This window comes from Neodiprion virginianus, chromosome 5, assembly GCF_021901495.1.
Source record: "Neodiprion virginianus isolate iyNeoVirg1 chromosome 5, iyNeoVirg1.1, whole genome shotgun sequence".
NCBI classification, from domain to species: Eukaryota; Metazoa; Arthropoda; class Insecta; order Hymenoptera; family Diprionidae; genus Neodiprion; species Neodiprion virginianus.
In genome coordinates this window covers 35373529-35395840 of record NC_060881.1, presented here as the reverse complement: position 1 = coordinate 35395840, position 22312 = coordinate 35373529, and the positions used below count along the sequence as shown (strand labels likewise).

General features: G+C 40.9%; 3 protein-coding genes across 7 annotated transcripts; 2 read left to right on the top strand and 1 right to left on the bottom strand.

Moving 5' to 3' along the window:
- The first annotated feature begins 389 nt into the window (after nucleotides 1–389).
- Nucleotides 390–6886, top strand: LOC124304465 (contactin). The gene is made up of 8 exons (XM_046762736.1): nucleotides 390–511; nucleotides 894–1755; nucleotides 1835–2213; nucleotides 2298–2400; nucleotides 2478–2950; nucleotides 3032–3310; nucleotides 3394–3843; nucleotides 4193–6886. Exons 2-8 carry the CDS (start codon nucleotides 949–951, stop codon nucleotides 5377–5379), a joined length of 3678 nt encoding a protein of 1225 aa, XP_046618692.1. The 5' UTR covers nucleotides 390–511; nucleotides 894–948; the 3' UTR covers nucleotides 5380–6886.
- A 1551-nt stretch (nucleotides 6887–8437) lies between these two features.
- Nucleotides 8438–15460, bottom strand: LOC124304466 (sodium- and chloride-dependent GABA transporter 1). 5 transcript variants are annotated; one of them, XM_046762740.1, is made up of 10 exons: nucleotides 15107–15460; nucleotides 14099–14151; nucleotides 13468–13816; nucleotides 13093–13393; nucleotides 12780–12960; nucleotides 12423–12690; nucleotides 11959–12333; nucleotides 11553–11855; nucleotides 11272–11439; nucleotides 8438–9937 (listed from the first exon to the last, which is right to left on the bottom strand). In XM_046762740.1, exons 3-10 carry the CDS (start codon nucleotides 13624–13626, stop codon nucleotides 9848–9850), a joined length of 1845 nt encoding a protein of 614 aa, XP_046618696.1. In that variant the 5' UTR covers nucleotides 13627–13816; nucleotides 14099–14151; nucleotides 15107–15460; the 3' UTR covers nucleotides 8438–9847. The 5 variants fall into 5 exon arrangements, with proteins under 5 accessions (XP_046618696.1, XP_046618695.1, XP_046618694.1 ...); XM_046762739.1 differs by having other exon boundaries at nucleotides 15113–15460; XM_046762738.1 differs by lacking the exon at nucleotides 14099–14151.
- Nucleotides 15461–18046: 2586 nt separating this feature from the next.
- On the top strand, nucleotides 18047–20946 carry LOC124305082 (uncharacterized protein KIAA2013 homolog). Its single transcript, XM_046764098.1, has 7 exons — nucleotides 18047–18549; nucleotides 18633–19095; nucleotides 19252–19501; nucleotides 19610–19848; nucleotides 19926–20153; nucleotides 20301–20575; nucleotides 20664–20946. Exons 1-7 carry the CDS (start codon nucleotides 18369–18371, stop codon nucleotides 20849–20851), a joined length of 1824 nt encoding a protein of 607 aa, XP_046620054.1. The 5' UTR covers nucleotides 18047–18368; the 3' UTR covers nucleotides 20852–20946.
- Nucleotides 20947–22312: the final 1366 nt, after the last annotated feature.

Sequence of the window (22312 nt, the reverse complement as noted above, 5' to 3'; positions counted from 1 at the left end):
GGGAAGTTCGAGGGCTGGCTTACGGTCAGCCTAAAGTTGCTTGTGATATCTAGTTCTTTCACAGAGTTAAGAGACTCCAAGTGAAGTTTGTCAATTAGTTATTTATGGTGCAGTAATACTTATCGTATGTTAATATTCGCAAATTGTTCAGTTTCGATCACTACAGTGGCAGTTTGCGATGGTAAGTCTCTGCATTATCTACTGCTTTCGTCATGCCAAGTACGGCAGAGTCGGCAGAGTATTACTGGGTTACCGACGCGCATTTACCGTCCAGGTACTTTGAAAATTGATTTGAAATACTTGTTTCATGTCAGAAACCGCTACTCACTAATCTTTAATGAGCATTCCACAAGGGGGCAGCACCATCTAACATTTTTTCAAGGCGTGTCGTGTTAACCGTTGACTAATGTGACGAGTGCCAAGAAGTGGTCGCGTGTGACTGTCGCGCGATAATCGTGTCGATGTCTCGTGTCCCGGATATTGTGATAAGATAACATTGATAAGAACCAAGGTAAGCGGAACAGCGATATGATAATCTTTCCTGATTTCATTGACGAGTCGTATCACTGCGTTTAGCTTGAACCCCGGAGCGACGCAACGCCTCACTCACTATTGTTTACGGTGCGCCCGTCGTGCACCGTGCCACTCCCTAGGTATTAAATTTTATCACGAGAAACCACGGAAAATAAATTTTTCACACGATCAAACAATCCGATTCTCGGAAGAGCGTGCATTGATTATTTTACTTTTTATTTCAACATTTTGATTTCTGATGTAATTACTTGTAATTTTATCTGATTTGACGGTTCTTCATATGGTAATTATCCTCGATTAGCTTACAAACCGTAAACTGTGACCCGTGCAGTTGCGTAATGCTATTTTTTTCTGATTAGAATATCATAATAAAAGTAGCTGCAAACTTTGGCCGTACACCAATCCTGTTCTGCCATGGTTGGCCTTTGGTTGCAAGTCGCTTTGGTCACTACTTGGGTCATCCTTGTCGCTGCACAAGATCTAGGCGACGGAGAGTTGATATATCGATGTCCCCAGTACTGGATCAGGCACCAAGAGTCATGCTATAGATTCATAAAGAGTCCCTTGAGGGCTCGGGCAGAAGCTCGCAAGAACTGTCAGGCCTATCAGAGTGACCTGGTTAGCGTTGATTCTCTTGAGGAGCATGGGTTCCTCATGTATCAGTTGCAATGGCAGGATCCGCAGCATCGACGCTGGTACACAGGAATCAGGCAGCAGGGTGGCTACTGGTCTAACGAACCAGATGGAAGCCAGCTCGTGAACATGGATAATGCGTTCCTGCCCGAGCCCCTGGATAATGTGCAAGGGAAGGACTACTTGGTTTATACATTCAGTAATAGCCTGAAAAGATGGGGATTCGAGAAGGTTACCGGGAATGAGGAGCTTTTGTACATATGCGAAGCTTCTATTGTCAGCATGCACAATTTAGTCCAGGAGGACCGTACCTACCAGTACGGCATTGAGATTAACAATCCCCTGAGAGTGCCACGCGGTCCTTACTTCATTAAGCAACCGGTCGACACCGTATTTGACTTGTCCAAAAGAAAGTTAACCAACGACGTCACTCTAAGCTGCTTGGCTGGTGGATTCCCAACACCTACCTACGAGTGGTTTAAAGAGATCTATGAGAATGATAGATTGGTTGCTAATAGGATCAACCCTTTGGAAAACAGTCGATACACTGTCAGCGGAGGAACTCTTATTATTTACGAACCTGAGCAGGTAATTATCCCTAAGGTACATCGGGCAATTACGTAGGGAATACCCATCGTTGTCCATTCTCTCTTTAACCATGTTTCAGAAAGGAGATCCTGGATCCTATCATTGCAAGGCGAGCAATGAATTTGGCACAATTGTGTCAGAAAGTGTAGTGCTTTCTTTTGGATACATATTAGTGTTCAATCTGCAACGTTCCCAAGAGAAGGGTGATCAAAATTGGGGAAAAGCAATCTATTGCGATCCTCCTCAACATTTTCCTGGTGTCAAATATTATTGGACTCGTGATTACTTCCCCAACTTTGTTGAGGAGGATAAGCGTGTATTTGTTTCCAACGACGGTGCCCTTTACTTTTCTGCCTTGGAATCGATAGATCAAGGAAATTATTCATGTAATGTACAAAGTGTCGCATCAGATACTGGGAGAAATGGCCCTTTTTTCCCGCTCCGAGTCAATCCTCACTGTGAGTCTTGTCTCTTAATAATTCTACCACCTATGGTTTCACTAAGATGTTGATTCTCCTCTAACATGGTAACATTGATTTCAGCTACATTTCAGCAGCTTACTTTCACCAACAACTTTCCCAAAGTCTTTCCTGAAGCTCCCGTAGCCGGGGAAGAAGTTCAGCTTGAATGCATCGCCTTTGGATAGTATGCATTGTTTGTCGAAAAATTTGCACCCCTGATATTTGTCACACATTTCTGGTAACATTTGATCATTTTTTCAGTCCAGTTCCATCTTACAATTGGACACGCAGAGGTGCTGATCTACCACGTGGTGCAGTTTATTCCAACTATAACCGTGTCCTAATCATTCCACGAGTCCAAGTAGAAGACCAAGGAGAGTATGTTTGCAGAGCTTCAAACAACAGAGCCTCAATAGAAAATTCAGTTTTTTTAACCATACAAGCTGCTCCAAACTTTACAATTCCGCTGGTAGACAAACACATGGATAACAGGGGTGATTTAACGTGGACCTGCGAAGCATTTGGCATTCCTGATGTTGATTACAAGTGGTTTAGGAATGGTGAAATACTAGATATGTATACACTGCCACTTGAGGATAGAGATCGATACACCATACAAGACAATGTACTTTCAATAAGAAATCTCAATCCGGAGAGAGACCAGGCGATGTATCAATGTCGAGCAAGAAATCAGCTTCGAACAAAGTATTCTTCAGGTCAATTACGAGTCTTGTGTGAGTTGCTTCTTCTGAATTTTGAATACTCAAATACCATATATTGACACAAGAATTGTTCGATCTTTCGTATACTTACAGCACTGAAGCCATCTTTCAAAAAGAGGCCTATGGAGTCAGAAACATACGCGGCAGACGGTGGGAATGTTACGATAGTGTGCAACCCTGAAGCTGCGCCACGACCAAAGTTTGTATGGAAAAAAGATGGGAATGTTATTGGTTCTGGGGGAAGGAGGCGTATGCTTGAAAATGGAAACCTGATAATAAGTCCAGTTTCACGCGATGACGAGGGTATGTACACCTGCATAGCCTCGAATGAGTATGGAACAGACGAAACCCGGGGAAGAGTTATTGTACTTCGTAAGTAGCCGATGTATTTTTCGATAAAGCTTCAAGTCAAAACTCTGCGACTTAGGAAGTAACGTGTTATGTGGAAATTGCAGGTGGCCCGAGATTTATTGAGAGTCTGTATCGCCGTACAATTACTGCAGTGATGCGGAACTTGACATTATACTGTCGCGCCGAGACTGAGGAAATCTTAGATGTTGCTTACATATGGACACACAACGGGCTACGAATAAGAGACAAAGATCTGATAAATAATCCACGGCTACAGATCGATGCTGGGCTTCTTAATTTAGTAAACGTGACTTTTGCCGATGCCGGCGACTATGAATGTATAATCAAAAGTGCAGTTGGTAGGATATCGAGTAGGGCAAGCGTTATTGTTGAAGGCCCACCAGGTCCGCCAGGAGGTGTACAGGTCATAAGTGTCGTCAAAACTTCGGTGACCCTTCAGTGGACTGACGGAGCATTTAATGGCAGACCTATCACTATGTATAGTGTTGGCGCAAGAACGAATTGGAATGAAACATGGTTTCTACTATCTGAAAGTAAGTTTCCAGTTCGTTAATTGTACTACACTATCGTGGGTTAAATGTCTGATGAAATATGCATTCAGGCGATGTCACACTTGTTTACAGAAACGGTTTTTTGACACTTCATGGTATAAAAATCTTTTTAATTACTAATTGCCATCACATCAAATTTCGCTTAGGTCAAAACTGAATCATTACAAGTGAGCAATAGTAGTCTGATTTCAGCAATACTTACCAATCTTTACAATATACTATCGGTTCCAGAGACTCAATTCTGGTAGCGCTGTAATTTACTTTGACCTTTCACAATATTGAGTATTATTGCATTGCAATTTTCACTATCTTTATCAATTTTATTTTACAGACATAACGGCTATCGAAATCGATAGGTACAACGGGCGTAAAGAAGCATATCTTGAAAATGTTCTCAACCCGCACACAACCTATGAATTTCGCGTTTCAGCGATAAATGACCTAGGTATTGGCGATCCGTCAAGTCCGTCGCCTCAGTACAGCACACCGTCCGCCAAGCCGGGAATGGCGCCGATTAACATAGGTGGCGGTGGCGGTAAAATCGGGGATCTGACGATAACCTGGACGCCATTGAAATCTTCGGAGCAAAACGGACCCGGGATATATTACAAGATTTATTGGCGTCGAAAGTCCGAGGAAATAGAATTCCAGTCTCTTGCGCTCAAGGAATACGGGAACACGAATATGGCGGTTGTGCACATTCCTTCGGAATATTACTACACAGAGTACGAGGTGCAAGTTCAAGCTGCCAACGATGTTGGTTTTGGACCGCTTTCCGAAATCGTGACAATATTCAGTGCTGAAAAGATGCCGCTGGTCGCTCCGCAACAGGTTTACGCGAGAAGTTACAACAGCACAAGTCTGAACGTCACCTGGTTGCCAATCGAAGAAACGCGAGAACGAGTCCATGGTAAATTGATAGGTCACAGGCTGAAGTACTGGAAAAAAGACAATGCGGAGGAGGATGCTGTGTATTATTTGTCGCGTTCGAAGCGTCCTTGGGCCCTTGTTGTTGGCTTGCAGCCTGACACCTACTATTTCGTCAAAGTAATGGTGTATAACTCCGCTGGTGAAGGGCCAGAGAGCGAACGTTACCTAGAAAGAACTTACCGCAAAGCGCCGCAAAATCCTCCCTCATCTGTCAACGTTTATGGTATCAATCCGTCCACTGTTAAAGTAGTTTGGCGTTACGTTCAGCCAAGTTTGGCGGAAGAACCGTTAATCGGATACAAAATCCGTGTGTGGGAAGTCGACCAAGATATGAGCACGGCCAATGATACAATAGTTCCAGTTGGTTCGGCACTCGAGGGATATATAACAACTCTTAGTCCTGGGAAAGCTTACCACTTGAGAGTGTTGGCGTTCAGCAATGGAGGAGATGGACGGATGTCCAGTCCTGAGCATACTTTTCAAATGGGAGACCCAGATACGTTTAGGAGCTCGGCAAGCAAAAAGATTCTCAATACTGGTCTTGGTGTGGCATTGTTGCTCTTATTAAGATTAATCAATTACATGTAGTAACTTTTTTTCTAAAATCGCTCGAAACAGACTTGAACTTTGAGGCGTTACCAATTTTTTACTTTCATAAAATATAATTGATAATTTAGAGGTTTCTCTGTAACCGTCCATAGACATCGTTAATTGGCTATCAAATGTTGACGGTAGCTATTGAATGTAGACAATATCAAAATGAAAAAGGTGAACAAATGTTGAGAACGTCATTGAAGTCAGAAGCTTTAAATTATTATTAGGTATCATACGTGCATATAAACAATAATTGTCACTTTTCAATCTGTTACAAAAGTGTGACGAGGTGATTCTCCATTGATGCTTCGACTACAACTTACAGATCTGACTCTTGATTGTTGAAAAGTATACCGTAAAGATATCTTGAATCGAGCCTTCCAAGACATCCCGAGATTGGTCTAATTTTCACGATACGTTTCAGGAGTATATCGAGAAGGTCTTGTGTTAACACCCGAAGAGACTTGATGCCTTGCATTAACGTGCATGAACCGGTGTCAGTGGTCTCCGCTCGAGTGTGAGGGGTCCGTTTCACGGTCTCTTCACGGCCTTGGTACACATTCACATATATAATACCCATGTACAATAAATACGTATATATATATATACACATATATATAATATATATATATATATAAGCAGTGTTGAACGTTTACAACATAGTTTTATCTAAGACAATTATCTTGTATGCATTATTAATCTCATACATTTTGTAGAGGTCGTGTAAGAACAGTTAGCTGTGGTCCTCCCGAAAGTTACAATTATCTCTTTTTTCAGTAAATTATACAGATATCATCATGTGTCCATTATAATTGTGAGTAATATATAGATTTTCATTTAAATTCTTAGTCGTGACTTTCAGCACATTCCTCAAGTTTTATTGGGAGTTGTTCCAACACTGCTTACAAGTATATGTAACAGCGATCACTGGCCTACCGATATTTGGCAGTGATTCGCTACTGCGAATCTCGATTAATTATAAGGATTTCAAAATATTTCAAGATATTTTAATAGTTTCATTTTGATATTATATTATGACAGCTAAATTATTTTAAGAAAGAAACAGTGATTTGTTGCTAACATCTCTATTTTCCAATCGATTATCTTGTAAATATGTATTCAAACGACTGTACTTGGCCGCTGCTAAGCCCCTCTCCCTCCCTCTCCCTCCATCGCCCCACCCGCCCCTCCGCCCTTTACTTGTAGTTATTATTTTCATCAACAATTCAGTTTATGCTGAGCGGTAACAATTTCCGTCCATACGAGTTTATACAACTATAAATATACGTACCTAATTATACATATTGAAATATAGAATGCGACAAGATATTTTTAACTAACTTAATACATATTAATTATCTAATTATTTTGGGTTTACCCTTGAATTTAAATTTATTTAAAGTAAATTACTACAATTTATTAGCATGTAGAATTTAGTTTGTAACATTTTTGTACTGCTGGGAAAATTGATCCAGGCAAATAAATTTTTAATATCACGGCATTGTCTTCTTATATCGAATAATTTCTAGTTCGAAGAACCTTACGATTTTGAAACCTATCGCATCTTATGAAATATTTACGATTTTAAAACTTGTTCAAAATTAGTCTCCGCGCATAATAATGGAACCAGAGAATATGATGTAATATGCTTAAATCGAACTTTAGAGAGACAGACAGAGCAACATACCATTTGATTTGTCGTTATCATGTCACTAATTTCCTTACTAAAAATTTTGGATAAATGAATCGGTCCGGTCTTTATAGGGACCTATTCGGACCCTATGCATTTCGTCCAATCTGCATCTGGACTTGTTCGTAACTTATTATGCATATAAGGGCTCTAATAGATCCCTGCATAGATCGGAAATAAATACCGTACAGAATATCTGATAGATGTGTCCTTGCTTAGCGAGATTTTCCGGTTTCGGAATTAATTCTAGCGTTTTACAAACACCCCACCAAGATTGAATTTTCACGGGCATGAATTTGACGCGGCACGGCGGCGGCAAAAAGATGTTCATGAAAATGGGTACCGTCGCAACAGCAAAATACCGCGAGCCTGAACTACGTGGTTCAGTCAGTAGTTCTCAGTTGCGTTTTTATCCAAAGAATTGAAAAATCTAGGATCGTTAATTGAAAGTGTGAACAAACGGAGAAACTGAAGAAGTAAGAATGGAATCGAATAAAACGATGGCAGTTTGTCGAGGTAAGAAGATAATCTGATTCATTCTCATTATTCCAGAGTCGAATTCCAACTTCTTCAAAAAGCGAAACCAACTTCAAAAAGAAGAAAAATTAGTCCGTTCAGAATCTAATTTGTAAAGTCGTTTGCTACCGGTTTGGGGAACTGGCAGTGAGAATGACGACCAAATTATCTTTGTTTGTCGAACCGTTACTACGTGATGATGACGTTTATGTTTTCCAAAATGAATCGGGAGAAACGAACTCGTAGAATCGCCACTAGTAGAAACGGGATTGTCGAACCGCTATTATACTAATTGTAAAAGTGGACCTTTCGAAGTGAATTTGTAGAACTGTTCACTTGTAGGACTGATCCGTGTAGAACCGGTCCGCTCCCGGAAACGATCATGTATTTGCTATGTATGTAGATATATAGGTGTGTGCCGTCCGGTAATCCCTCACGGACAAAAACCTCCAACTTGGGTGTCAATTCGTACCTTCAACTTTTTTCTTCATGGAAATTTAACGTTATTTGTAAATTGGGGATACGAATTTTTTAAATCGAAGGTTTTTTCCGTGAGGAATGGCATGCCAGAATCGTAGATAATCATGTCAATGGCATGGGTTGTGAGATTAAGTATCATACACGATTTATTGATGCATGAAACGCCAATGGGATAATACATTCCGGTGTTGTAAACTTATATACTTATGATTATCCATTTTCATTAGTTTCTTTCCATCCCATGTCTAATACAACGTTTGTCATTTCTCACGATATCCACTACCACTTACGTCCAACCAAATGATGTTCAAATCGGTCTTTCCCTTAGGTCAATTTCAATTATGCTAATACAAGAACAACGACAACAATAATGTAACTGATATATTTTCCTTTAAAAAAACAATGGAAATGTGTGGCAATTTTAAATTCTACTTCAACGTAATCCTGAAGTGACAACTGATAATATATATATATATATTACATCGAAATAACTTATACGTAAGAATAAATCTATGCTGTTATAACACAGTCTCCTCTATGCTCTGTACCACGAGAGAACGACTTCGAGCTACGGGTAAGCTGTGAAAAATCGGGGTTACCTGACATGCTACGCCCTGCTTGGCATTAATAAGGGAGCATTCCGTGGGTGGAGATCTGATCAATGCGAACACGGAGCCTAGATATAATCAATACGATCGACACGGGCGTTTTGCCTTTATTTGCGGTCAGGAAATAGGAGAAAGATCATTCTCTCGCAATGTCCACCATGGTAGCGCTGGTGACGTAATGTTAGGCTCATGGCTTCCGTTTGTTATTGTTTGTATCGCGTGATCACGATATTTCCCGTCTTAAATTTAAAAATCCTGACATTACCAATGCCAGCGCCTCTAGTGTAGAAAGATCTTGCTGCAAATTTTCGGCCGTTTCTTATACATCACGATCGTTCTCCTTATACCTAGGCTCCGTGAATGCGAGGGAAATACTCGTCCATCACGATGTTGTTTTCTCGTGGGGTAGAGTACCTAGCGGTATCGAGCAATAACAATTTCTCAATGTTTCACTTATCTTGTCTACTTATAATTTCTACGCCATTGACAGTTAACTTAATGCTATTAATTATTGATTAACTGTGTATAGTCCAAATCTGAGCCCGATTATCTCGATTGTACGCTATCGCTTTTGGACTTTTATACCTTGACTAATTAATTAGGGGAAGAGGTCTGTATATATATATATATATTTATATATATATATATATATACACATACACACATACACATATATATATATCGTACAAATTTGAGATTTTATCCAATGATATATATATATAGACATATACATATACATATATACTATTGGATATTATATATATTAATATAGGTGAACAGTTAATTACCGAACACTTTCACATCTAAGATATAGTATACTAGTCTACTGATGGTTATAGTAAGTATTTGCAAGCGGGCTGTTACCAAGTCATAGACGAGGGATGATACATTTATACGGATTGAAAACTTTCAACGTACTCTCAGACAGCTTCGCTAATTGGCACGTATTAACGGCCTCGAAACTGGCGAGAAGCTGGACGAATGTTGATTTGAAGTTAGATGTGGGTGAATTGATTGAGTGCGTAGCTGAATCCAAACGAAAATCTGTGTACCGTCAACGATTTGACGTGCATCCTGCGTCTAGATTCGATGCGTGCGGCAAACGAGGTAAGGCGTGCGATTTACCTCCATCAGTTTTGTCACGAAGGGTATGTAAATTGTTACATCGTTACAATGTGCTCAGCTCCACCCCTGGCTGGCCCATTTTGACGCGCAAGCTCCCAACATCGTCTTCTATTCGAACGAGAAGCTTGAATTTCTGAAAGATACAATAAAGAACGTAGAATTGTCAGTAACGCTGACTGATTCATATCATAAAAATGAAACATTCATGGAAATCTGACAGTACAATCTAGTGAAATACAATATAATACACCAATTACAACGAGCGAGCACAATTATTTTACAGAAGGCGGTAAAAGCTTATTCTGCGTTAAAGCTAATCTGAGACGTTGAAAGTTTTCAAGTTACATTCTCAAGCTAAAAAGTGGATCCCCTTAAAGTGCCCATCTTTTTTTCTTTCACAAGCAGTCAATTTTCCTCTAAATCCCCCCTATTTTTGCCAGTCGGTTACTTTTTATTCATAAACTAAAATAGAATGTGGAAATCTATTTGATACTTATCAGAATCATGTTTGTACTTCCAATTTAAAATACGAAAAAAAATACATTAAATCTCAAAAATCTCTTATGTTTCAGTAAACCATAATTTTTACGGATTAATTGAGTGTCGTTATCCACGGAATACGTGCGCTCATTCTAAATTATTTTGTTCTTTGGAAATATCGAAAATTTCAATTGTCCCCCGGCACGCGTCAATATTATCGGAAAATTTTTATGTTCATAGGGGATTTAATTAATCGAAAAAATTTCAAAACGACCACAATAACGGACACTCTAGACACTGCGTATCTAATTTTCATTCATTTGGTTTGTACTATAAAAATGATGAAACCCTAATACGCCCCTATTTCCACAAAGCTTTTCTCTATTTGCCCTAAAATTGCCTGGCTTGAACGCTGGGACGCCTGCATTCATAGTCATCTAAAAATCTGAGGAATGTCCAATTCGCCTCGTTTCAATGCGCCTCAGGCCACTTTGCATACAAACGTATCGCACACGATTATTTGCCTCAGCTACTATTCTACAAAGGTGTTATTTGACACAGCGTTCTTGTACCGGGACGTCCTAGTAGACGCCGTTGCACGTAAGTATATTTTCATTGCCAATATTCCGCAGTAGGATGTCCTAATGGAAGAACGCTGTTTCAAACAACGCCCGTATTATAAAAGAAGTCTGTGTCAAATAATACTGGTACACAATAAGTCCGTGTTGAATGAATTCCGTGTAAAATAATTTCCGAGGCGAATAATGTCGTGTACAATATGTTTGTGTGGAAAGTCGACTAGCAATAAGTCAAATCGGGATGAAACAAAAAGACATCGTTGCTATAAAATCCGTAATATTTCAAAAAAAGTGAATATCCAAAGTCAGAAGGGTGATCGTTCGAAAGTGATGCGTGAATTAGAAGTGCGGAAAACCTGAGGATAGTATAGATAGTGTAGGACGGTTAAATCGCATTCGAGTAACTTACCGTGTTGTAATCTCCAGGTGTCGTCACCCACGCGTAAATCATGTACCCGGGTATACACAGCATTGATGACAAGGCCGTTATCCAACCGAGGACGTGAGACCACCATGGATATTCGTATTCCAGATACTTTACCGGTGTCCATTGCACGAGATTGAAGATGAATACACCCTAGTGATGAAACGAGAGAAAAGTTGCGTATACACATCCAAATTGTATCTAAACAAATTCATTGCAGCGTTGACCTGTCGAAAAGTCCTTCCCAAGTTGGTTATATTACTCACGATGCAGATCATTGGCGTTGTGACAGTCCAGCATAGTTTCCACCAGGCAAGTGGGTAGTAGCCGATCATGTCACGCAATCCATCGTAAAAGCGGTTTACACCAAATGCCCAGCTGATTGAGATGCACTCGAAGAATATCAGAAAAAGCAGACAAAAACCGGATACGGCATAAGAGTCGAGGATTTGGAAAACGTACATGCCACCTTGCGAGATGCATGACAAACCAACCAAATATGACAACCCGCATACAACAGCAATGAAGATTTCTTTGCGTCGCCTCAACAGCTGTGGCCACTCATCAACCTGCAATATTTTAACGGTATAGCAGTTCATAAGCCTTAAAATTTTCGTTCCTGGACATAAAGACAATTGATTAACGTGAGTCGTGTAAACATGTTCGAATTACCATCGCCGTTATGAAACCTTCCATCGTACAAAACTGCGAGTCGAGGCCAATGAGAAGAAGCATGAAGAAGAAGAGGCAAGACCACAATGGGGCTCCTGGCAGCTGAAGAACTGCCGAGGGATATGCCAAAAAGGCGAGTCCGGGTCCGGATGCTGCAACTTCGGCAACTGGTTTCTGCTGTTCGTGTGCCATGAATCCAACTACAGAGAAGATTACGAAGCCGGCAAACATGCTCGTTGAAGAATTCACCGAGCAGACTATCAAAGCATCCTTATACACATCGTTCGTAAACTTATTGTAGCTGCCCAAGGCAACCAGGGTACCCAGGCCGAGACCGTAAGAGAAGAATATTTGTGTTACAGCGTCGATCCATACCTGCGGATAGAGATATAGTATTCGTGAAGGATTAATTGAACAATCGATAGCAGTCGTGAGTAACCAACTGCATGTTTTCTTTCATTTACTTCGGATTCCCGGAGCTTGGAAAGATTTGGGCTGATGTAGAATCGGATTCCTTCCATGGCACCGGGCAGAGTGATCCCACGAATTAGTAGAATAGTTAAAAGAACATAAGGGAACAAGGAGGTGAAGTATACAACTTTTCCAGTCCACTTTACACCCTTCCAAATGCAAAAGTAACAGAGAATCCAAACCAATAGAAGAGTTCCCGCCAATTCCCAGCGTATGCTTCCCATGTGTTCTACTCCGTCACTGATCTGAAGTGCCCGTCGCCTGAAAAGAACAGTTTATATAATTGATCTCGGTGATTTTTCGCCTGCAATGACTTTTGTTTTGTGTTACGCAAAAAATCCTCTACTAACTCCCAAAATTCTTTCACGGGGTCGGTGAGATCTGTCGCGCTGACGTTGAACTGGTTCAGAGAGCAGACCTTGATAACACCTTTGCTGGTATGTTGATTCCAGCAAAGAATCCCACTTCTATCGTAAGGGTTAACGCAGTTTTTCGTGTTCCAGTAATTGTTGCAGGTTCGCCATGGAACATCTAGAACAGATCATTTGCAGATCATCGTTAAATTTGCAAACCTTATTTACCTATATCTATACCTATGTGTAATGCCCTGGGAGGCATTGAAAGGAGTTTGATGTTATATTCAAAGTAGTATAAGATGCTAACCGCTTCTCATTGACATGAAGAAGTAGAAGATGGCCCATGCCAGAATGACAATGTAGTAGACGTTCATCCAGCAGGACATTACCGCCGCAGCGTAGCCGATTCCCTTGAAGAGGGGAGCGATTTTAAAGACCCCAAGACCACCTATGGTCAACATCTGCCCAAGGGCCAGCTCCATAAAGAACATCGGGATACCAGCAAGAATCAGCGTCAAAAAGTACGGTATGAGGAAAGCACCACCCCCATTTTTGTAACACAAATACGGAAATCTCCACACATTACCGAGTCCAATGGCAAGTCCGACCTTGAAGGGAAAAAAGATTTTACAGCCCGCTCGTGGCCTTCAGGACGGTAGATTGGAAAAGCAAAAATGGATACCACGCTCAGGATGAAGTCCAGTTTCGTACTCCAGGTACCTCTCTCGGGGAGTGCTTTGTCTTTCGACTTTGATTGACAAGCCACGTTCAGTGATGCTCTGGCATCCTCGGCGCTCACCGAGTCTGCAGCCAACTCTGGATCTCTCAAGGCATCAGTCATTTTGACAACGCCGTTGAACGGCGTTTTCAATTTCCACGTTCTTGGTCGCTACACGTCCCCGTTTTCCGTCTTCTTGCGTTGCTTGAATTTTGCGACCGTCAGCCAGCCTCTTTGTTCTCCCAGGGCACCTGCAACGACTAGATGACCCCTACCCAGGAAGCGGCTGCCAGCGCATAACACGTCAATACCTCTGCGAAGTACAAAGGACGCGCTCTCGAAGTGTTATAATTTTTTGAGATCTTTTCAAATTAAGGCATATCGAGAAAGTCGATGATATGAAAAATGTGTTCGTATGTCGAAGGATATATATATATATATATATATATATATATATATATATATATATATATATATATATATATATATATAAAATTATCGAATTGCCACTAATCATGCGTACTAATACTTGATCGTAAAATCGCTAACTCTATAGATATCGCGAGGTGACTTTCATACACGTTATGGAACTCACAATTTTATCACGGTGGGTGCTTTCCTCTCAAACACGGAGTACACGATTCTGAACTGAAAGGACATGTCATTTTGGAATCGGAAATCTTTAGAGAACGATTAGTGTGAAAACAATAGGTTGCGCTTTAGTGACGAATCATTTACTGCCACCGTTCCCTTAACATCCCTGCTACAGGGTGGACTTACGAGAGAAGCAAAAGCATGGAAGAACTGAGACAGTGGAAAAAATGGACTCAAAGTTTCTGATAAAGCTAATCGAAAGTCCACAATTAAATTATTCCATCATTCATCACTGTAGTTTGTCCATCAATCAATCCTAACAGCAAATGTTACTCATCGTTGATTACCCTGCGACGGTGTCAGGATTTCATTGTAATCTGAAGACCTTGGCAACCAACACAAAATGGACTCATGTCCACAAGATGTCTAAAATATTGACCAATGTAACGAAATCGGATAACTTTTACGCCTAAGAGAACTCGAAATAATCATTTTCCAGCACAGTGTAGTTCAAATACGTTGCCTTTGTCTTTTTCTTTCGCATTCTTCTGACGTGCTTGGAATGTGGTCTTACATAGGTTGCATACATCGGAGGATAAAAAGAAGTCGAAGATTCAGAGGACAAAGCAAAAAAGAAAAAATGATCCATGACGAGAATATCGCGACTTTGCCAAGTTGTGCGAATCCGGGGCAGTGATCGTTCCTGGGGTGCCAGCAAACCTAACACTGTGAGCGTTAATTGTACGTGTCCGGTCTGGGGGAGAACCGCGTGTAATAAATATCACGATATTTTCCCCTCTCCCGATTACAATATCGCTAAAAACTTGTTCCCACTTCCCATTCATCAGTTTCACCATCCTCAGCTCCTACCACGATAACAAAAACTAGTTATATCCGAATTGGTAACAAACTGTAACACAGAGGAAAACGAGATGTAGAATACGGTACAAAACTGACACTATTATCCAACATGATCGATCAAAGTATCGGCAATGTGATGATGTTATACCTATACCTGTGTGCCTTGAAAACTCCCAAGCTCCACTGTTACATTAAGTGGACGTCACACACTCACTTGATCTTGGTACAATAGGTATATCGCTTTGCGACTTCAATGAGATTTGATTTTCAGGTTTTATTTTCAAAATTGGGCATGACTCGACACTGTAGAAGCGGTGTGCGGTATAAATGGTAAATGGAAAAAGGCAAGAACCAAGTCGACCCTCGATGTGCTGTGGAGCGGAAAGGCCGAAGTGTGACACGCACGTTGACGTGCGCTTTTCGAAAAGCGTGTAACTGACCCCCGAAGATGCAACTTAAATCCAACAAGCTGTTCGCCAGCTCACAGAAGACTGACATCTACTTCGGGTGCCTTCAAATATTCCGATGACGTTCGTTATAGCGTGGTAACCAGCAACGAGCCCCCACTCCATCATTTTCGAACCCTTTCGTTCCTTTGCAGCGCCGCGTAATCGCATGGCTGCGATTGTAGGCTGCAGAGGGAGAGACAGGAGAAGTGGCGAAATATATGATGGCCGCGAATGATTCTGGTTGGACTCCCCTCAAGATCACATCAGTATATCATCATCAACTTGACATCACTGCGAAGCCCGATACCTCCTAATTCCCAATAGCAAGCGATATCAGCGTATCACAGAGAGCTATCATGCCATCAGCATCACTGCAGACTCCATCAACAGCCATAACCGGACGTCGTACCTACTTTTTCGTACCTCTTATGCACTATCTGGACTAGCTATTTTTACCGGTAGACACATTTCCGCAGAGCGTGCGCGGGGAAATCTATGCCACCATCGTTGTGCCTAACTGTTACGCGGCTTCCGCCAGCGGAAGGAATTGCTTCGTATTGGTATAATGTATCGATGTGTACTGAGACCTCACCCTCCTCACCCCCCTACCCCCCTTCCTTCACCATCCTCGAATGTACATAACATGCATGTCAAGCAGATGTTGATTTTAATGTTTATATGGATAGACATTATGCAGTTTGTACGTACAGGTACCCCTTATGATACCGTCTAATTTCTCATCCCTTTACGAACATTCCATTCCAGCAAGGTTTGGGAAAAAGCTCGTTACCATGTAATAATGTGGATCGCATCCTTGTGGAAGTTTGAAAAAAAAATTTCTGATTGATAGAGGAAATAATATGTTCCGATAGTTATTGAATCGGGATTTTCTCCACAGTTTTGATATGACCGAGATCCAAACGTACGCACGAGCAAATATAAATGTAAAAATGTAGAAGAAGAAGACGGAGTAGGTCTGCTGTTCAACCTATTAAGAATTGTTTCGAATTAAGAGTATAATGAGCTTGTTTATATTTTCTCATCAAATTTGCGAACATCTGTCAGAATCCGGCCACGGACGCGGCACGTAATTAGAATAGGTGAGCAAAACTAGGAAGCTGGTATTTCCGGAGGGTCCCACGTGACATCGATCTATCCCCAGCATCCGCTCTGTCGTGAGTCTCGGGCAGGGGCTGGACTAGCGGACCTGACCACACAGCGTGTACACCGATACGCGTTGAGGTACATCTATTTGTTTATGATTACACGCACAAGTCGTTACTGCTTCACGATGCACTGCGAGAGCTCTATATTGAGCAAATTTTATTCACAATCCATCCAAGAAAAAAACAAAAATGTCGAGTATAATAGTTTATAGAAGCTGGTAGGTACCTTATAGTTACAAACGTGAACTAACTGTTCTTGGCAATATTCGAATAAAAATAATAGACAGCAATCCATTTTACGATGCGGCTGAATTCTCGCAAAATGTTCAAATTCCAAAAAAGAATTATTTTCTCTTCCATTCGATTGGCAATCTCAATTACCAATTGATTTTCGTTCACTCGGACAGCTTCTAGTGCTTCTGTCGCGGGCGTATATTATTCCATCCAGTCTCGCTGGCGTTAGCGATGTTGAATACGTCTTTTCTTTTTAATTGTTTTTTTCATTATTCAACGATTCAAGTACAATACTATCATCTCACTAGCATAGTTGAAACTACTTTGTTATATATATATAATGAATCCATGGAGGCGAATTCGGTTCTGTACAACCATACGTATGTACAATGTACATACATAGGCGTGCAAATATGTACATATAGATGTATGCGTATGACTGTGCTTGGCACTCACTTTGTGAGCTGATGCGACGTTCCGCGGCGAAGGGACAGAGAGGTGGCCCAAATGACAAGAGGATGTTGCTGGAATAGGCGCGGGAACCATGCGTGAACACCGCCTTGCCCCGGTCAGCCAGCTAAGGCTTAAGTCTGACAATGAATCGGTAAGAAATTATCTTCTAGTTTTATAGAACTCGGAATATAATTATCGGTATTTCCTGCGAATCTACAATTAGTAAATTAATTATATTTACCAATATCATGTCATTATACGTACGTATAGGTACAATAAAACGATAGAACGAATACAAAAAGTATTAGCTATTTTTTCAATACCGCGCAGTACAACCATAAGTAAAAAAGAGCTAATGGCTTTTGGTGCTGTATGGAAACAATTAGGATCATTCAAATAGTTGTATGCGGACTATGACGGAGCATAGCCCTGATTAAAGACGAAGACTAATCGCATCGGCTTCAAAGGCCGTTACGGAGCGCGCAGTCCGCCTCCTTTACGTTTATGCATAATTCTAATTGTAAGTAGAATCAGGCCAGCCGTGGCTGCTATTAGTCATTCATCTGTTGAATACGACTTGCTGACTAAAGTGGGTGACGTGCAATTCCGACGATTAGAGTACAGGTATCTGTCGTCCCTCGCTAACAGACATGCATTTCTGTAATACAAGTTGCCTGTGTAGCAGGCGTTGTGTAATTCTGATTGGTCACCAGACGTACACCTGCGTATTGCGAACTGCCTGTTGAGCAGACAGGTTGTAACTGTCTCGCTCTACCCAATTGTCCCGACGTTTTTACGTCACAATCAGCAGTCGTGGAGTCTTGTAATTGTCGCGTGGTTAACCATTGCGTATTGGAACCAAGGCTTAGTTTCGAGATCTCCGAACGAACAAGTCTGCTGATAGCTAAGCCACTAATTTTTACAGAATACAAACCAACTACCGGATAATACGTAGATAGAATCTCTGTGTCTTTATTGCGTACAAATAGGGAGGTATGTTTGGTCGTCGCGGTTATGTAGGTGACAGCTCGCGTTGAAGGTTAAGAAACGCCCATCTTGGTTAATACATCTCCAGTTCCCATCGTGGTGGTTGAGTAGATTTTCTAGAATGAGGGGTGGAGGAATGTTCGATACCCACGACTTTGCCAAACGTATAAGGCGATTCATTGATGGCAATCACTCATATCGCAAGCTCCTCATATTGTTGGTCATTTGCGGAGCGCTGCTGCTCTACCTTGGACCTTCCGTTGCTCAGTGGTTGTTTGCCAGTAGCCAAAGACCGATCGAAGGTGATTCTTTGGAGTGGAAACAAATAATTGTCCAATCAGCTGTCAATGTCCGAAAATGACTCTTGGTTTTTATTATTCCATAGCATTTGAAGATCAATGCATCAACGAAAGACTCGCTAGTGCATTTTTTGATGCCGCTGAATACAATGCTATCATCTCACCTTCTTCCGACGATCATTCTTATTTGCCTTACGTTGGAAATGGAGTTTTCGGTATTCCCGTGACTCCTGAAGCTTGGCTCTATATAAAACATGGAAGAACGCTATCTCTGAGGGTTCCTTGGCAGCCGATATTAACACATCCAAATTCGGACAACACTCCTTCTCGGGAAGCCACTGTTACGCATTTAACCACAGGGATAGTTCATAGATATCAATGTTTTCGTGAAGGGTATCACGTTGAATTTCAGTATTATGCTCACAGAAGCCTCGATAGGATTTTTGTTCAAGAAATCAAGATAGCCAATCCCCTCGGAGTTTCTCAAGAAGTTCCGCTCAAGCCTCAAACATCAATGCATTGGAGGGACTCAGGCACTGAGGCAGTACAGTAGGTACTTTGCAAGTTTTTCCTCCAAGCTTACTTTATTTCGATCAGGCTGGAAAATTGTATGGCCTTCTGTAAATTTCTTCAAAGTTTCCAATGTAAGATATGCTCCTGCGGGACGCATATTTGCTTCATTAAATTTGAAATTTTATTTAACAGAGTTCAAGTTGAAGGACTCCCTAACTACGAGTACACTTCAACCTCAGGATTCGTTTCTTTGCCAGGTTCTGACAAGATTGTGGCCGTCGCTGTGGTGTATCGTTCACCGCCAAAAACATTCCATGTTACAGCGCGAAGTTTTATGAAGCTGCAATTTCTTACTAGCGTCCATTACAGTGAACCTGTATCATCAGATTCATATATCGCAAGGAAACAATTGTTGCAAGTGTCACAAAAAAAGGCATTGGAGGTATGACTTATTGTTTTAGTAACGAAATTTTTAAGAGAAAGCTACATTAGATTGTTCATTTTCTAATTATTTTAATTTCAATGAATGAACCTTAGCGCATTGTTGCAGGGTATGAAAAGAGCTCTTGTGCAACAACAACAAGGATTGAAGGAGGAACATACGTTAGTTTGGCAGAGTTACTGGCATGCAGGCATCAGAATCAGCAATTCGAAAGCTAAAGGTGCGATAAACGGGCACAAAATCAACTCCACAATGTACTACGTATTGTCTCAAGTTCCCGCGGGTATACCAGATGTCGAAAAAGATGTCGCGAACAACGAGGGTTGCTACCGAGGTCATCACACTCTGTAGGGCCTACATCCCTCACTGGCTTACTGTTCAATCCTAATCATTAACCATTGTAATGTGAATATACGCATTTTAGAGACGCCCCACGACTCTGGCAAGACACATCAACAATTGAGGGTGTTAACGACATTGTTGGAGCATGGCTGGTTACCTTGGAAAAGCAGGGATGTCACCATCTGATGGTTGGTGGACCGGCAGCTGTTCAACAAGCGATTGTTCTCAGTTTAGGATCCTTGAGGTTCAGCAACCAGCACTTGGAGTTTAATATAGATCCACAGTACTTACATCGCGACTACTTCTTCAGGTCAATTAAGTTTGAAATATATTATTATCTAATCAAAGCATCATCTAAAGCGGTTGGCTTGCCATCGTCGAATGCTATACGTAGTATCCTTTTGATGAATTTGCTGGTAAATAAAAAAAACCAACAACGTTCAACTTTCTCTTTCAGGCGCATAAGTTATGGCAACGTAACTCACTTAAACATCTCAGTAATGGTGGGCGAAGATAATCGCGCGGTTCTGGGTGTTGCACTTGATCGCAGCGATACTGTTTATTATGGATGCGATGCTGGCTGCTTAGACTCTCCAGTACCACTGAGTCAATCCTGGACTAATTTCCCAGTGAAGCTAACGAAACCGTTGACAGCAATATTGTACATAACGTCCGATCAACAGCACATGCAAGACTTGCGTAAAGCTCTGCACGTCCACGAGGTTGATGAGGGTAAGGAACATTATACTATAATTGCTTTTATGCATTTCATTATTCATACCTCCTACGATGTTTTTGGTAATTCTTTGTCTCGTATCAGCACCGGCGCACGATCATCACGTGATGGCGTTGCACAAGCACGGCCATCGTTTGGGGGGTCTGCCAACTTTATTTTGGATCAGTATTTGCTTCCTGATTGTCGTGTTCCACTTATTTTTATGCAAACTTATCCTCAGCGAGTACTGCGACCATCAGGACCGTCAAAGAACACGTTACGGCAAACCCTGATAGTTCTTCGAGTCATAGTTATACTCTGTATAAAATACGTGTATATACCATATGTATTTTTTTACTACCTTCGAATAAACTGCGCTTAAGCTTCATACAGTTTTGAATATTTTGGAGTCTATTTCTCTTCCACCCATATCGATAGTTCCATGGCTGAAGGGGTAATGAAGCAAACGTGGAACAGTTAATTTTATTGACAACATTTATTATAGAATATATTAAACACGTAATAAATTCAACGTTGAATGAGTACGAAAATTTTCATTCCTAGATAATCGACATAGTCAATTTCAAGTGTATGTATGTAATACGTACACGGAGGCCCATTTCAAAAGTTGGTTTTTCTTTTTTTTCTCCTGAATGATAAGCTCTATCGCGCTCGTCATCGGGCCTGTTGGATATGTATCCACAAATGTCAGTATATTCCCTGGCTATTCACAGGGTCGCTTCCCGATCAAACTGTTAAAATATTGTCAGCAAGCCACAATACAATGTACACGCTTAACGAGCCCGGCAGAGATTGTCACTTGGGAGAAAACACAGGAAAACTTTTAACCTGAACCTTGTATTTTCAATCTTAGACCATATGTATACCCCTGACTGGACAGCGCATTGCCACCTTGATCAGCACTCGAGTAGAGCGACAAGAATTTTATTGGTCGCACACTAATCTGGCAAAGTTCGAACTCTTAAGGGTTCCTTATTCTACTTTACTCCAAGGCCTCGTGCCACCTGTCTTTGTATGACCACACGACTTCAATCTTCACAATGTTAACAGATAGGTAGTGCGCTGGCCAGTAGTATATGGTCTAAGTTATCGATTTGCAAGAATGAGATGTAAGGTTTCAATAAAATTATTGTTAATTAAGTATGTTCACATCGCGGTTCAGGATTCGGTGTCTCAGTTTAGTGTAGCTGGCAATGGCAGAATTTTGTATGAATCCCGTTATTTCAACTGTTTCATGAAAAATTTGCATTTCAATACTAGTGGTGTATAACATTATGTATAATTTACATCTATAAGTATGCACCCGAGAACCTGACTTTGGAAAAAATATTGACATTTTAAAATTAGCTAGTGATTGAGATCTTTCTGTTCATGACGCCTTAACGTATCATAGATTTGCATACTTTACATACTAAATTATCAGTGTGTGTATGCGTATTTACGTCTACTATCATTTTTAGCAATAATACTATCACATATTGTTACTCCTACGTCAATTGTTATTTCAATATTATACGCACTGATCTCTATACTAGCTAGATATCAGTGATTATATGATTACGATTGTTGCAACAAAAGTCTTCTGTCAAGTGATCGTCAAAATTGATAGATAATGTTTGCGTGAGACTTCAATTGTGTTTTATCAGTTCTTTGTCACATATCGAAAAATAGAAAAATGACATGCGCTTAAGATTGATTATGAGACGAATTATTCAGAATTCTAATCGGGTTCA

Coding starts and splice junctions, on each gene's coding strand:
- LOC124304465 (XM_046762736.1), top strand. CDS start 949: ATGGTTGGCCTTTGGTTGCAAGTCGCTTTGGTCACTACTTGGGTCATC. Junction 1,756..1,834: donor TTATTTACGAACCTGAGCAG/GTAATTATCCCT, acceptor ACCATGTTTCAG/AAAGGAGATCCTGGATCCTA. Junction 2,214..2,297: donor GCTCCGAGTCAATCCTCACT/GTGAGTCTTGTC, acceptor CATTGATTTCAG/CTACATTTCAGCAGCTTACT.
- LOC124304466 (XM_046762740.1), bottom strand. CDS start 13,626: ATGACTGATGCCTTGAGAGATCCAGAGTTGGCTGCAGACTCGGTGAGC. Junction 12,334..12,422: donor CCAAGCTCCGGGAATCCGAA/GTAAATGAAAGA, acceptor CTCTATCCGCAG/GTATGGATCGACGCTGTAAC. Junction 9,938..11,271: donor CACCTGGAGATTACAACACG/GTAAGTTACTCG, acceptor TGTATCTTTCAG/AAATTCAAGCTTCTCGTTCG.
- LOC124305082 (XM_046764098.1), top strand. CDS start 18,369: ATGAGGGGTGGAGGAATGTTCGATACCCACGACTTTGCCAAACGTATA. Junction 18,550..18,632: donor TAGCCAAAGACCGATCGAAG/GTGATTCTTTGG, acceptor ATTATTCCATAG/CATTTGAAGATCAATGCATC. Junction 19,502..19,609: donor CACAAAAAAAGGCATTGGAG/GTATGACTTATT, acceptor GCATTGTTGCAG/GGTATGAAAAGAGCTCTTGT.